This window comes from Sorex fumeus, unplaced genomic scaffold (assembly GCF_029834395.1).
Source record: "Sorex fumeus unplaced genomic scaffold, SorFum_2.1 ptg000026l, whole genome shotgun sequence".
Lineage (NCBI taxonomy): Eukaryota > Metazoa > Chordata > Mammalia > Eulipotyphla > Soricidae > Sorex > Sorex fumeus.
In genome coordinates this window covers 13,553,183-13,569,210 of record NW_026606083.1, presented here as the reverse complement: position 1 = coordinate 13,569,210, position 16,028 = coordinate 13,553,183, and the positions used below count along the sequence as shown (strand labels likewise).

Sequence of the window (16,028 nt, the reverse complement as noted above, 5' to 3'; positions counted from 1 at the left end):
GCCGTGAGGTTCCCTCGGCAGCTCGCTCGCTCGCTCACTCGCTCGCTCTCGCTCTCGCTCCAGCCCCTCGAGGAGCCGGGCCGCCGGGTCCAGCGCGCTGCGCCCCGAAGCGCCCCGTGCACCCGGGAACGGCCAGCGCGGGGCCTCGCGGGCTGCGCGTCGCATCCGAGAGAGTCGCGGGGAGCGTCTAAGAGCAAGAAAAGAAGAGGAAAAAAGAGGAAGAGTAGAAGGAGGAGGAGGAGGAGAAGAAGAGAAAGAGGCAGCCGGGAAAAGGGCGGTCACCGAGAGCTGAGAAGAAGGAGACGGGAGGGGAGGCTGGAAAAAAAAAAAAGGCAACTTGAAGACGGAAAGTTGGTGCGAACTGGCGCAGTCGGCAGAAAAGCGCGAGTCGATCGCGGGCAGCGGCGGCATAAAAGTGTGAGCGGCGCCGGCGGGCGCGAGAGGCGGCGGCGGCGGCTCTGCCCTCCGGGTGGCGGCGCCGGCGGCAGCCACAGGTGCCAAGGGGCTCGCCCGCGGCGAGGGGGGGCGCCCCGCGCACCCTCCCCCCAGCTCCACCCCTGCCCCCATCCCGGCTCGGGACTTGGGCTCAAGTCACTTGGCGTCCGCCGAGCTCCCTCCGGCCGCAGCCGCCCCAGGAGCGGGAGCCGGGCAGGAGCGGCCGGTGCGCGCGCGCCCAGGGGCACTCGGGGTTCGCCCGGGTGCGGGGCGCGGGGGGGTCGGCGCCTTTGCTTTTTTTTTTTTTCGGCTCTGAAGAGGTCCCCGCCCAACCTTCAAAATTTTGTCCAAAAGCAGACAAGAGGATCGGCCCGCGCTGAGCCGGCTGGTGGGCAGCAGGAGGCGCCTGATCGCCGCCGGGGCGCTGGGGGTGGTGATGGTGCTGCTGCTGGTCATCCTCATCCCGGTGCTGGTGAGCTCGGCCGGCACGTCGGCGCACTACGAGATGCTGGGCACCTGCCGCATGGTCTGCGACCCCTACGGGGGCACCAAGGCGCCCAGCACGGCCGCCACGCCCGATCGCGGCCTCATGCAGTCGCTGCCCACCTTCATCCAGGGCCCCAAAGGCGAGGCGGGCCGGCCGGGCAAGGCGGGCCCGCGCGGACCCCCCGGGGAGCCGGGCCCGCCGGGCCCCGTGGGCCCCCCGGGTGACAAGGGCGAGCCGGGCCGCCAAGGCCTGCCGGGCCCGCCTGGAGCGCCCGGCCTGAGCGCGGCCGGGGCCATCAGCGCCGCCACCTACAGCACGGTGCCCAAGATCGCCTTCTACGCCGGCCTCAAGCGGCAGCACGAAGGCTATGAGGTGCTCAAGTTCGACGACGTGGTCACCAACCTGGGCAACCACTACGACCCCACCACGGGCAAGTTCACCTGCTCCATCCCGGGCATCTACTTCTTCACCTACCACGTCCTGATGCGCGGCGGCGACGGCACGAGCATGTGGGCCGATTTGTGCAAGAACAACCAGGTGAGAGCGGGCGCGCGGGCGGCGCGGAGGGCGGGGAGCGGGCGCGGCCAGGTGCGGCGCGAGAGGGAGGAGAGACCCCCCGGGGGGACCGAGGGGGTGGGCGCCGGCGGAGGGGAAGGGCGCCCCCCCTTTCCGGAGCAGCCACGGTGCGCGGCGCCTCGCTCTATCACCCCCGGGAGGCGGGGGTCCCCCGTGCGCCCAGGAGGGTTCCTTGGGCGGCCCCCGGAGAGAGCGGACACCCCCCTCCCCCACCAGTGCAACTCTGGAGCGCCGGGCGGGAGCTCCGTCTCCCCTGGATAGCTTGTGTGGCCCCTGAAGCGTGATACGAGCCCCCTTGTCCCCCGCTTCTCAGCCAGCGTTAGGGGTGTCGTGGATACACTTTGCCTGCCGGGCTAGGGGTTAGGAACTGCGGCTGCGGAGCCCGGGATGGGCGTGCCTGGGTGGCCGGTCCTGGGGTGAAAGAGGCCCCGGGGCCGCCGGGCTAGTCCAGGCGCTCAGCGGGGGCGTGGGCCGGCGACCCCGGGTCGTCTCCAAATTCCCAGCCTGCCTGTCCGGAGACTGTCACTCGGACTCACTCGGGAAGGAGAAAGAGGGAGCTGATCGCGACAGGAAAAGTTGAGAGCCTAGGGCTGACGCCGTCAACCACACTCCCGGGCGCACGACACGAACGACCCGGGCCGGACTCCAAGGGCGCGCGGGCAGCTGGCGGAGGCCAGAGCCACTGGGGCCGCACGCCTCTGTGCCAGCAGTCTGGGCGCTCGCGCGGAGGCCCTTTGGCCTTGACACCTGGGGAGACTTTGGCTTTGACTGTGATAGGCGCTCGGATCAGCCACACACTCGCTCTCCGGAGCTGCCCGGGGCTGCAGTTTACTGCCGCCACTCCTGGATCGTTTGCTTGAGAAATTCGCGGTCGTTGCAAAACCCGAGTTTATGATCTCTTGATTCTTGGCCAGAGGAGGAAAATAATATGTGTGACTATCCCAAAGTGTCATCAGAGCCCTTCATACCCCCCACCCCCTCCCACACACACCCCTTCCCCATCTCCTGCCAAGTTTCCTTGCCTGCAGGCTAGATGGAGTTTGGGGGGCTTGAACTTTTCATTTGGGGGTCGTGGCATGGGGAAAGGCCGCCACCCATCACCCTACCCAGTTTTTCCAAGGGGTCTCAGGCTGTGGGTGACTGGTCTCTTGAGGTCAGACCTTTGGATGCTTTAACTCACGTTTGTATCAAACAGTACTTGGTCAGTATTTCTTCCAAAGGCTAAATCATGCTCAGAAAGAGTTCTTTCTGAACTCCTTCCCAAGTGAAAGATAAATATCCAAAGTTTCTTAAAGAAAGAAAGCTCCGACAACCAACCCCCACCCCCCTTCTCAGCCACTGCTAAGGAAATTGGGAAGTGAATAGCTTAAGGGACCGGCAGGACACTAAGAACAGAAAGGAAAATGGCCACCAGGAGGCATTGACGGGGTAGCTCGCTAGTTATTATGCACAAATATAATATTAAGAGAAAAATCAAATTATTCACGAGCAGTGGGGCTACTTAGAGATCTCTGTTTAAAGGGGCCTGACTCACTGTTCCCAAATAAAGCTATTGTGTCACCCCAAGGAGATGCTAGGAACAGCTCCCCAGCTCACAGCCAGGAAGTGCCTGTTTATTTACAAACCGTTCTCCTCTGACTCCAAGGTTAGGTCTGTCAAACACCCTGGTCAAAGGGATTGTTTTTAAGAGGCTTTCATGAAGATTAGATATGTCAACGCAGGTATGTAATATCACCCCCCCCGAAATATCTGGAAATGATGATTACATAGCAAACTAGGTATCATGACGGAGAAATGGGTGCCTGTGACAATATCCAGGGTGCTGAGCCCGGGTCTTTTCCAAAGATTCCAGGAAAAGATTTCAGTGGGTGTTCTAGGAGAATTTTTGTTTTCTTCCAAAGTATTTCATTGTGTGGGGGTACCCAGGGCTCCTTCATGAAACTTTTCTGAGGATGAGGAAGAATGAGAAGGCCGGGGAGCAGCTGGTGCAGTAGCAAGGTCTTTTCTTGTTCCATTGGTTTTATTTAGCTGCCACTTCTGCCCAAGGCATGCAACAAGTAATTTAAGAAAATGAAGGAAGAGTGGCAAATAAAAGATGTCTGAGTTCAGCACGGGCTGTTTCAGAGAATGCTTATTACCACCTTCCTGTTAAAGGAATTTTATCTGGAGGATAGAACTATCTGGGGTCAAGTCTTGTCTGGTGGGCAAGCCATGGCAAGGGGGACATCTTCCCTAGTCTTAATTTTCTTAACGAACATGAAATAAATGTTTTAGCCTTGATTTTCAGTTCGGCCCTTGCTGGATCACTTCTTGGAACAGCTGTTTCCCTCCCCACCACCCCTCTTTTAAGCCAACCTCACTTGTTTTCATCAAACAGAAACTCAGATACCCATGTCAGTGTAATAGTCCATGGATTAAGTGGATGTTGAGAAGCACAAAAATTAAACCCAAAATGCAGTTCACTCTCAGCTAGGGGCATCTGTCTGGACGGCAAGCCTGTTTTATTTATGCTTTGTGTGCAGCATCGCAGATAGAAGCGTCAGAGGCCAGTAAATTAACCTGATGCGCCACTTAACCTTTTGCTAGGATTCCACCGAAGAACAATGAAAATGAAATTAGGAGGACATCAGCAGCAATTAATTCAATTAGCAGATGTTACCATAAATATTGTCTCTGATGGTAAAGCCTCACTAATAAGATCAAGCTGCAGCTACCAAACCTATTACATTCTCATAAGCATACCACTCAAAGGATCGTGATTTCTCATATTCCCTGTGAAACCGTCCACCTAAAAATTTCATCTTACTATTGTTTGGCTGGGGTGGGGCAGGGGGCATCTATGGCAGTACCTCTGAAAGGTAACAGTTGAATTCAGCAAGTTTAGAGACAAAAACCTATTTTTCATCTGTTTGTCTAATTTTAGCAGAAAACCTCAACAGAAACCATCGCTTTTTCCATGTTATCACTGTCAAACCACTATAATAAAAAGTAAAAAAAAAAAAAAGCTGGCTCGGCATTGGAACTCTGAAATAATTAAAGACCAAATTCTTACACTCCGAATGTATTTGTGATGACCCCAGTGAAGTGAAATATATTAAAAAGAATGAGTTTATGGATGGCTGTTCATTTATTCAAGATAAATGAGATGTCAAATTTGATCTCTTTTTCCAGGCCTGTGAAATTTGCATTAAAGATCAAGCAGGAACTAAATAGTTAACCTATACTATGAAAAGATATTAGAGTACATTTAGGTAGAAATAAGTATATCAGGCTGAGGAAAGGAGGTATCATATTCCGAGGAAAAATGCTGAAATCAGTGTACATTTAGGAACCTGAAAATAGCCTGAGGATGGATGCATTACCTTCTAAATAGTTTGATGGCTTCAGGGGAGGAATTGTGAGAAGAGCATCCATCTGGGTTGGATGCTCCGGTTTGAAATTTCCAGTCCCAGTTTATCTTTTTGAGTTTGATCAGGTGAATGGGTAATAGTTAACATCAGGCAAAGTTCTAGGGAAGGACCATTCTTGAACTGGGAATGTCTCGAGATGCTGGTTGGGTTGAGATCTTCGAGGATCACTTTCATTAGGAAGCAACCACATTGACTAAATCCAGCAAAGGAAGTGAACCCACCAGAGTGATCTTGCGCTCCATGGGGTCACCTTAATGCATTTGCAGGCCTCTGTGGTCACACCTACTGAATAGAAATGATAATATCAACATGGTTTGTGGTTATTTCCTATAGAATATAAACTGCTTCATGTCTGTAGGGTTAAGATTAATGTCTCTAAATCATGTGATTTTAATGAGCCCTACTGCCCAATGCCTTTGTACAGACAACAGTATAAAAGCCAGAGTTGCCATAGAACTTACACTGAATACCCAAAGCACCAAATGCAATGTGTTCCTTGTTATTAATAATAGCTCAGAAGGATACGGTGGATACTCAGTATATTACAGAAACGACTTAATTGCTATTTTGTATCTTAATTTTTTCTCACCCTTTAAAAAATCTATAAATAAAAACTGTTATATTATAACATTGATATTCTTGGTGTAGGTTTTTTTTCCCCTTGGGAATTAAGGACTAGATGCAGTTAATGAATCCAAGTCTTTAGCTCCTACAAACTTATGATTATGCCCATGAAATATTATGAATTTAAATTGTATTATCACTTAATGGTCAAAACAGACCCCATCGCCAAATTACTGTATGTATACATTTGGGTCAGTGCTTCTGAGTATAATTGCATGTCATACTGCATTCATTATATTAGTGTCACTTAGCACAGAGTTAGCAATTCTTGATCCTTTTTAAGCCCTTTTTCTCCTCTTGCTATATGATACCTAGTAAGAAAAAAATTAAATAGTACTCAGATTACTACTTCAGCAGTGTCAAAGATCTTTTTTTTTTTTGTAACATTTCAGCATTAATGTGAGAACATATCCCATAAAAATTTAATTTGGATGCCTACCATTTCAATTTTGAAAGAAATGCATGAAAATTCTTGACTTATGTTTCATTTTCCTCATTTTGCCAAGTGATAAGATTCAGCCTATTGTACCCCAAGTCATGCATTATTACACAGTGCAGGTTTACAAAACCACTAAATCACTTGCTGTGTTATTCGGGGAAGTATCATCACAGTGGAATAGAAACAAGCCACAAAGTAGGAGATGTTTTACTGAAATAAATCACACACAGGTCTGCCTATTGAAAGAAATTCCAAGGTACGGTCAAAATATCTCTAAATTAATACTAAGCCTCATTTGAGTTGATATGACAGAAAGTCCATATTACTTGATAGGATGGGCAATTTGACTGTTTGCAAATAAATATCTGTCAACTTACTAATGAGATCCCAGGCTCAATAAGCAGAGTTTTAACCAATCTCCAACCTTAAGCCAAACCAGATATTCAGAATTGCCTAAATGTAGAAGCAAATTCCAGGAGATTATTAAAACATTCTAGAAATTTTAAAGAGACCTCAAATTATGAAAATTTACTTCCTAACTTTTAAGTAGGTTGAAATTAAATCAATGCTATACATTGATCAGCCAACTAAAAAGAAAGGTCAAACTGAAGTAGTTTGGAAGACATAACCAGAGATGCTGAAAAGAGCTCAGCTTCTGATAAAAAGAGGCTTTGCTTGACTGAGATTTAAAAACCTCCAAGTTGCAAGACTTTCTACCATTTTTTTCCTTCAAAGGCAGTAGAGTTGGAAGCCTCGTGTTTCTGAGTCTTTGCCTGCTGTGAACCTCATTGCTAATATTCATGGGGACCAAATGAAGTTTGGATTGAAATTTTATAATCCTTAACAGATGGTTAGAACATTGCTTTTTCATCTTAGTTAAAATAAAAAAACTAACAAAAAAAACAATTAAAAAAACCCACTCGTATTTCCGTTTCAAGAAGTGATTGGGCATAGACATTCAAGAAATTAGCAAAAGCAGTGTTTAAGAAACAGAATAGATCATTCTGCATGCATAATTTCCAACATATATTTGGAAAAGCCCATGGGATGGTGACCAGGAGCACTGTTTGACCCTTTGCTCCACTCCAAAAACGTTTTTAAATAGCTCCACACACAGCTCTCAGATTGAGGTGAACCTCAGTGCTAGATTCTCTGCCACAGCAGTGAGTTTGCGCATGATGCTGTGTGAAGGGTGGAATCCAAAATTTTTTTTTGAAAAACAGAACCCTTGAAAAATGATCCTTCACACAGCCTAATTCTTGTGTGCTTCTCTTAGGTTCGAGCCAGTGCCATCGCCCAGGATGCCGATCAGAATTATGATTATGCCAGCAACAGTGTGGTTCTTCATCTGGAGCCAGGAGATGAAATTTACATCAAGTTAGATGGCGGGAAGGCCCACGGGGGAAACAACAACAAATACAGCACGTTTTCTGGATTTATTATCTATGCTGACTGATGGTGCAGAAATGAAGCATTTGGACTCTGGATTCGTGTGGCTCACCTCCGTGAATCAAGGATTCCCCCGGGGGGGTGCCAACCCCGGGGCCACGTCACTTGTGTTGTATATGTGGGGAAATCAAATGCTACCTGACTCACATCTGTATACTCAGACACATTATGTAAAAATAATCTATTTAAAGCAAAATAAGCAGATGTGTGATCCTCTACCGCCAAAGCAAATCCTCCTTAATCGTTAGTGTCCATGTGAATGAAGTCCTATATAGATCACAAATTTTTATAGAAAAATCTAAGACACTGAATTATTTCTTCAATATATATGATACTTTGGTGTACTGTGATCTTGCTGCTCTTACCCATATGTCAGCTTCGGTTCTTGTGAGTTTACCTGCTTATTCTGATCCTTGGAGTCCGCTCATAGCGTGGGAAAGGATGGTTGCACCCGCAAGAGAAGGTCTAATTGATATAAATGCTGCTTGTGCCCAAAGAAATTGTTTGCCTTGTACTCTTGTTACCTTTAGCGCTGGACCTGGGAATGATTCAACTTCAAGCCTTAACCTGGAATTTTCTAGATTTGAGGGAATTCCCAAGCCTATGATCATTTTCACCTTTACTTTTTCTTCTGGATTTTCTTTTCTCTCTTTCCTGGTGATAGTCTTTCCAGATAGGAACTGCAATTGTAGCATAGGATTACCGGCTAAGTGTACCATTGTGTAGCTATGTATGGTATTTAGAAAATTCCCCCTATGTGTCCATTTTGTCAATAGAATACGTGAAGATTTCCTTGGAAAGACAAGAGAAATTTATTCTTTGGTTTTAAATCAGACTGAGGCTTTTTGCCTTCTTTGGAACAAAAGATTATTCATAACCCAATGCACAAAGGTTTAATTTGAGCTACTGCTTGTGTCACCAAGGGGACACTGAGTTAGGCCTTCAAGTAGTCTCTCCAAGTCTTGGCCTGAGGTTATTTCAAAATGAATAATTTCACATATAACCAATATGACAAAAAGTATAGATTTTCTATGAATATCACCTAATAGACACGTAGTGTATGTGCGTTAGATGAACTAGAATACATGTGACCAATATACGTAGTGGCTCCAGATCCTGGGTACAGTGGTTTCATAGCCACAAAATATTAATTTACAAAGAGCGACTGTGGAGGCACACCCACAAGCACACACATAAATAATTTGATTTTTTTTAATTGAAATCTCTTTGAGATGGCTTAAGTATTGACAGGTTCATAAAATAACAAGTGATTTTTTCTTTAGAATGGTTAAGAAAAGGACATTTTGTTTGATGAAACTGCCCTCTCCATTCTGTCTGTAAGTTAGGTGTGTGGTTTCTCCATTACCATCTGCCAATCAATACTTTAGCTGCAATATGTGTCCGACTGTTCATATCAGGACCACAGATGCAAGGTCGCTCCCGTTTGCAGGGTTTATGAATTTGACGCATTTCAATTAGCAACTTTTTCTTTGTTTCTCAGGTGAATTGAAGCTGACAGGAAAGGAGATTTTTGAGAGTAGTGCAAATCCTTTCTCTTTGGTTAAAATCCACTGCCAAAAGCCATCTCTTTAATCTAAGAAAAAGATTAAAAATGCATGTTGATCTAACTATCAGACAATGCTCCCCCTATTACAATGACAAATCTGTTCCTCTCTCATTGCCTTTGAAGTCTCTTTGACAAGTTGATTTCAAAAAACAGATTTAGAAATCTGCTTGTTTTACTAGTGAAGGACATTTGCATTTTTTTCATTTAAAGGAATTAGTTTGTTCTCCTGGCTCATTTTCTCTTGGGTACTTTCTGTTCTAATACACAGAAAGCTCTATCATCTTTGAGTCTCAGAAATTTCTTTTATTTAGCAACCCTCGACTTTCAAAAAGAGTGAGGCATGGTGCTCCCAGCCGAAGATGCTGTTGGCTTTGTTGAAATGCCTGGGTCTGACTAACTGTCATGATTTACATGATGAAAAACATTTAGTCCATTCACCACGAACAATGACTAATTCGTTCTGGCCTTTCTCTTATGTAAGATAAGTCATAAAGGAGTTGTGATCATTTTTATTTTGTTCAACTGTGTATCTATATAAAACAAATTGACTGCAAGGATTTGGAGATTATTTTATTTATTTTTAGGTAACACATAGTACAGTGAGGATTCAACCAAAACTTTAATTTATAAACAACAGTACACATCAACTAAGAGTTTTTTTAAAAAGGTTTTATTTACACACCAAGAAATCGGGGCTGGTGTTTTAAAGAATAGACTCTAGAATCAGGCTGTCATTTCTAATAGAGCTGACCTCTTCTTCAGATAAATAAGCATTAGTTTCTTTGTTTAGGCCCAAGGAAAAATAACAAATGATAAAGGAAATAAAGGAAATATATATACATATATATATGGCAAGTATTTCTCTTTTTTTGCATTATATCTTATTAATTAAATTGTGGCCTTTGTTATTATAAAATGTAATGAGTCATTAAACTATATTATGTAATATATTTTGACTTTTTTATTGAAATTTTACACTGTGGTTCCATGATCTGTTTGTTCATGTCTTCTTGTGCAACATTCTCAAAGCACAACAAAATTCACAGCACAACTGGATGACCAAATGCCAAAGGCAACAAACCTAATTTATAATAAGTGCATACATGAAGTTGGGTAGCACAGAGTTAGCTTGCCACAATATTTTTACCTTTGCGAACTGGTATTACTGTATCCTTTAGGGAAAAAAAAAGCTGAAATTTAACATCCCTTGCTGGGAAAGCTGTTTTAACGTGCCATATTATTCATTAAGCATTAATTAAAGAACAGCAGGATAATTAGTAGGATCATCAATATTACAGGAAACATCAAAGTACTCCAGAAGAAGTGTTTTAACTAGAAGCCCTTTACATTTTTTCAAGTAAGGCAGCTGATAGATTCATAAAACAACAAACAATTCCACTTCAGGGATATGGACTATAAATCAGGGTTTTCAGTAGGAATGTGTATTTATTATAAGGTGAAACAATAGAAATCAATTAGGGCCCCAATGCAGATCACCAGTTTACGAAAAAGCAAAATTCTTCAAACCCTCCTAAAAATAACTTGATTCCTTATTTATCCCATCTAGCATGGGTGAATAGCTCACGGTGGGCTGCAAATCACTGGCATTCTCAGCGAGTTTGGTGCTCAAGGTGTGAATTCATAAACAGCCATCCTATTTGAAAGTTAGCCATTGCTGAGGGTTTTCTATTAGAATCTTATCAATGGCACGTTCAGTTATGCCCCGTAGCAGCATTTTAGGAACTACATTGGTGAGTATATGAGAATAGCCGTGACCCCCATATTTCACCAGCCGATGCTTCGTATGGATGTCATGTGCAACCAGAATTCGATCTTCGTAGCCTTCATCCACCAGGAGACGCACCCTGTGAAAAGTGTCAGCTCATTAGATGGCATTTTTTTTTCACATTTACGATTTCCAGGGTTCTTTGAAGGCTCTACTCATAAACCTATTGTGCTTGCTATGGAGATGACCCCCTTTGTGGTGGCATTCAGATCTTTAAGAAATAGTATGTGGTACTACTGATCTAGAAGATACTGTTGTACCCTCTGCACCCTAGTAGGGAGGTAGCCCTTATTGTCTGCACACAGATTCCTGGCCTTTGATATTTATGGCCATGTCTAGCATCTGACATGACAGAGAGCTTCTGACAGAAGTGCCAGTTTGAATGAACTGCCCCCTGAGCATGTCACCCAATAACTTTGTGCTGGATGTGGGTCTCACTCTCCTCTATAAAGTGTCACGCCCATTTTTCAGATTTCATTCCAGCTGTGTCTGTGTCCTCTTATTTGGCAAACAGTCAGGATTTCTTGTGATTAAAACAGGAGAACAGGAACCAAGAGCATTCCACAGGGGTTCAGGTGCGTGCCTTGTGTGTACAGGACCCCAGCTTGATGCCCAGTGTTCTCTGCTTAGAGAACACTGGGGGGTTCTTGGGGTGGCCTGAGCAGACCTCCTTCTTGGGCTCTAACATTCAACCATCCTGCCCCCTCGGTGGAGTCTCTTCACCCCCTGCACAACTACAGAGGCCCAAATAAAATATGACAGGAAAGCAAAAGGAAGCCTCATACCAGGACAGTATTCCAGAGGTCACATCAATTGGGTTTAAAATGAATACTTTTTAAGCTACATTTCTCTTTTTGGGTTTGGGGGTCACCCCCAGCAGTGCTCAGGGTCTATACCACTGGCTCTGTATCACTCCTTGCAGGGCTCAGGGGACCATATGCACTGGTCAGGGGATGAAACCCGGGTTGTCCAGGTGCAAGGCAAGTGCCCTCTCCTCACTGTCCCATTTCTCAGGCCCTACGTTGTCATTTTAAAGGTCAGCAAAGGTAGCTTTGTATTTTGAGCATTTGTCCCTTTAAATGCTCTGGGAATATCATCATAGTAGGATTGCGCAGAGATGTGTTGACCTGTGAAAGTTTACTCTCTCTCTCTCTCTCTCTCTCTCTCTCTCTCTCTCTCTCTCTATCTCTCTGTTTCTCTCCCTTCAACCCACCCCCAGTTCAGTATGATTGCTGCAAGTAACATTGATGCACCATTCCTTGAAATGTAGAGTCAGTGACTAGAATGGTCCCAGACTGTTGTCTAAACACCTAATCTTCTTAGCTTTGTAAAAAGTTCCCATACGGACTGAGACCCAATTCCTGGGATCCACCATCTGTGTGTCCACCCTGGCCTGTGTCTGTCATACTGTCCAGGAGCTGTGACGGCAGCAGATGCAACTTGAGACCAGGGTTTCTCTCTGGTGTGTTCTGGCTGGACGTGTCAGTGTCTGAATTTCCAAATGGATCTGGAGGTATTCCTAAGCCCTTTCCAGTTATGTGAAAGGTATTCTTTTGGTTGCGATAGTATTTCTTGGCATTCTGGAGTGTGAGTCATATTTAGTTACTACTCCAGGAGGCAAAAATGTGGGGCATTCCACAAAAATAAAAAAAAACAAAACAAAACAAAAAAAGAAAGCTCAAACTCAAGGCTCTACCCTCTCAGAGCGTCTATCTTAAGGCAGATTGTAATCGAAGGTTCACTCTTGTGTTCACAGAGAGGCACAAATGCTAGAAAAGAATAGTCAAGCTGGGAAGGTTCTCTTTGTTTTTGTTTTTGGACTACCCCTCACAGTTCTCAGGACTTACTCCTAGTTCTGTGCTCAGGGATCACTCTTGGCAGGGGTTATGGGACCATGTGGGGTGCTAGCGATTGAGCCTGGGTCAGCTACATAAAAGCCAGGTGCCCTACCCACTGTACTATCTCTCCAGCCCCCGAGCTAGGGAGTTTTGTCTAGACAACAACATTCAAACCATTTGTGCATCCTCTGACTATATGAAATGCTCGTTTGTATCACCCTGGCCATTGAAACTTATATAATGCCCCAAAGTTCTGATCTGAAGTTACTTTGGGAGCAAACTGTTGAATAGAACTGTCTCAGGGAGTTACCTGGTTATACATGAAAAAGAGAGAGATCTAGCTGCATCCGTAAGGCCCAAAACCTTGTCCTACTCACCTAGACCCAAGACTGAACAGGAATAGCACTCACCAACAGTGAGACTCCACTTTTCTCTGACATTTTCTGAGTTTTCCTCCCAAGTTTTTCATCTCACTTCCTTGGGAAAATAACAATCTACAAAGATACACCACTGCTTCAGCTAAAGAAATTCCTCTGTGAGGCGTTGTACCATACCCTGAACCCCACAGCAACCAAACTAAAAGGTAGGATAGAGAATACAATGGACAAGGTGCTCATTTGAGAACACTTAGGCCATGGCTATTACTTGGGGGAGAGCACTTGGATTTGCGTGTGTGAGGCCCTAGCTTCTAGCCCCGAAAACTCGAAATAAATAAATGAATAAAATTTGAGTGGAATATCTTTGATCTCAATAATCAAGGATTTGGAGACTTATTATATCCTGAGAAAGATCATGTCCTGGTTCCAGAAACATAACTCTCACTTAACCGTCAAGAAAAAGTACCCGATGACTCTCGAAATGAGACAACACCTTTCATGCGTGGCTCCAAAGGTCAGAAATTCCAGAGATGTCTCCAGAAGGGCGGAACTGCTACCCATAAGAAGACTCAAGAGTAATTATAGAAACTACAAATGAGTTTGTGTTTTGCAAACAAATATTAGAGAGAGACTACAAAGTGTGAAAAGGCAGCGATATAATAAGATTTGAGAAATGGAGCATAAGATAGAAAACAGGTGTTAGACACAGAATTTCTGCTGCTGAAAAGCAGAGGTAGGCAGAAGCAGGCTTTTGTGAGCATGTTCACAGAGACATGCAGAGACAAAGACTGGTGCCAAAGCCAAAGAACAGCAAGTAGGGTGCTTGCCTTGCACACGGCCAACCCAGGTTCCAATCCCCGGCATCACATGTGGTCCCCTGAGCTCTGCTAGGAGGAATCCCTGAGCACAGAGCCAGGAGAAAGTCCTGAGCACAGGTGGGTGTGGCCCCAGAACAACAACAATGGCACAATGGTGACTGACACTCAGCAGAGAGTGATTGGTGAAGGAGGAAATCAAGTGTCCAGTAGCAGGAGGTGAGGGTATTCTGGGGCACATAATAGAGGATTTGGAGACTTATTATATCCTGAGAAAGATCATGTCCTGGTTCCAGAAACATAAGTCATTCAGTATTTAACCTGAGCATCAGTCCAATGTTCCAGTTTATGGTTTGAGGTTTAGGTAGATCAAATACACATTCACGTAGATAGACAAAGAAAAATGGAAGCACACAGATACTGACTATAACACCTATGGATTTCCATACATCCAGAATGGTTATGTTGGCTACAGGAATAGCTGACTGAAATAAAATTCTTGGACACGAATTCATAGCCAAAAAGAACTAAGAAGGAATGAAATCGCCAGGGAGTCTTGTTTATAGAGCCCCCATTTTTTTATTGCAAAAGATCTGGGAGCTCCATGGAAAGCTGGGAGGTGCAAAGATAGCACTTTCCTGCCACAGAGTTGCTCAGGACAAGGGAGCAACTTCTGGGAGCAAACTTCCTATTTTAAGGTGAGGCCTGAAATATGAGGTCCAAATATGATGTTAAGTATGTTCATCAAGAATTCTCAGCTGTGGAGGATGAAAAGGCCCTTCCACACTAGCCATTCAGTACAGAGATATTTCTCCTCTGGGCTGAGTATGGCCCATGCTAATACGAAGGACACTAAGGCAAACCATTTACTTATATTGATGGTCCAGCCCTTTGACAAATTAAAATCAGCAAAGAAACCAGCAAAAAAGAAACCTATGATGAACTCAGGTTTGTAGGCTAAGAACACAGACAACGCAGTGACCTCCCTGGGTCTGGGCAGGCTGCTTGATCTGGGCGTGTTGGGTTTCTGTCTTTGAGGAGCTGGATGAGCATTTATCAGGGAGTTCCCAGGAAGGATCACACTTGAAGTGTCCTGTACTCAGGAGGCTGCTGGGAAGAGTGTCTCTCCATGGAGTGTGCAGGATGCATGCAGATGTGAAGGTCAGTATTGATGGGAAGATCTTCAATTCTCCATCCTATGATCACTGGCCACAGATCTTGCCTCAACCCCAGTGTGTGTTGGTTCAACATCTGCTCCTGGGCATTCCAGTTTTTGGACCTCATTTATTCTCTCCAGTGCCACTTAGTCCAACTCACCAATTTCCCCCACAAACAACCATCTTCTCTGCCTTGTTATCATGCAGAAGGACTTCCTTGCTGAGATATCCACCTTGAGTTTCCCACTCTCCTTTCTCACTCACTCTCTTCCGCTCTATACTTCCACCCACTTCCTCAGTTGCTTCCTGTTTCTGCTCCATTGCATTCCTCCTATGTACATTTCCATTTCTCTCCTTGGTTTCTTCTCTACAGCTTGGACCTCATGCTCTGGCGTCTGGGTCTCTGACCATCTCTGTTTCTACTCTCTCTCTCTCTCTCCTCCATATCCATACGGCCCATTTTTAGCAATACTTTCTTCTCTGACCCTGTCATGTCCTTGAGCATCAACCCTCCCCTCTTCCTTGCCTCCCTCCCCAGACTACTGAGCTTCTAGGAGAGCCTCCACATCCTCTCTCCTCTTCCTCACTGCCTCTGCATTCCTATAGCATCTTTCTAGCTTGATGATACCTTCGGAGTGTGAAATGAGGACCTTATGGTTATGAGATTCAGTGGCTGCTCCATAGTCTTTCTCACCTTGGCACTGGCCACGTATTCTCAAGTGTGTGAGCTGATCTGCTTTGAGCATTATCTTGCAGTAGTTCCACAACCACGAGTGTCTCTGATACTCCATCACCTCTCAAACAACCTCAGCCTGTCCATTGGGGACTGCTTCTGAGTCCATTCCTTAAATTTGGAGTTTCCCAGGGTTCTGTCCTCCATTCTCATTTCTGATGAAACTGTTCACGTCCTACTATCACATACAAACTACTTATGTCTCTGTGTTGATCCGAGTTCAAATCCTTGGTTTATGCCCCATCCTTACCCAAGGGTCCCCACTGGCTAACAATACTTCAATATCTCAATCATGTCACCCTTATCCAATTCAGAATTCTCATCAGCAAACAAGT

At 45.3% G+C, this 16,028-nt stretch overlaps 2 protein-coding genes across 5 annotated transcripts in view; one reads left to right on the top strand and one right to left on the bottom strand.

The window, feature by feature from the left end:
• The first annotated feature begins 231 nt into the window (after positions 1–231).
• On the top strand, positions 232–9,645 carry C1QL3 (complement C1q like 3). Its single transcript, XM_056114549.1, has 2 exons — positions 232–1,459; positions 7,248–9,645. The coding sequence occupies exons 1-2, from the start codon at positions 872–874 to the stop codon at positions 7,425–7,427; spliced, it is 768 nt and encodes a 255-aa protein (XP_055970524.1). The 5' UTR covers positions 232–871; the 3' UTR covers positions 7,428–9,645.
• A 100-nt stretch (positions 9,646–9,745) lies between these two features.
• Positions 9,746–16,028, bottom strand: part of PTER (phosphotriesterase related) — a 69,832-nt gene continuing 63,549 nt past the window's right edge. For all 4 annotated transcript variants that reach the window (XM_056114546.1, XM_056114548.1, XM_056114545.1 and 1 more), the window contains one exon: positions 9,746–10,852. In XM_056114546.1, coding sequence (XP_055970521.1) covers positions 10,642–10,852 — 211 coding nt within the window. In that variant the 3' untranslated portion in view covers positions 9,746–10,641. The remainder of the gene's footprint in view (positions 10,853–16,028) is intronic.

Coding starts and splice junctions, on each gene's coding strand:
- C1QL3 (XM_056114549.1), top strand. CDS start 872: ATGGTGCTGCTGCTGGTCATCCTCATCCCGGTGCTGGTGAGCTCGGCC. Junction 1,460..7,247: donor ATTTGTGCAAGAACAACCAG/GTGAGAGCGGGC, acceptor TGCTTCTCTTAG/GTTCGAGCCAGTGCCATCGC.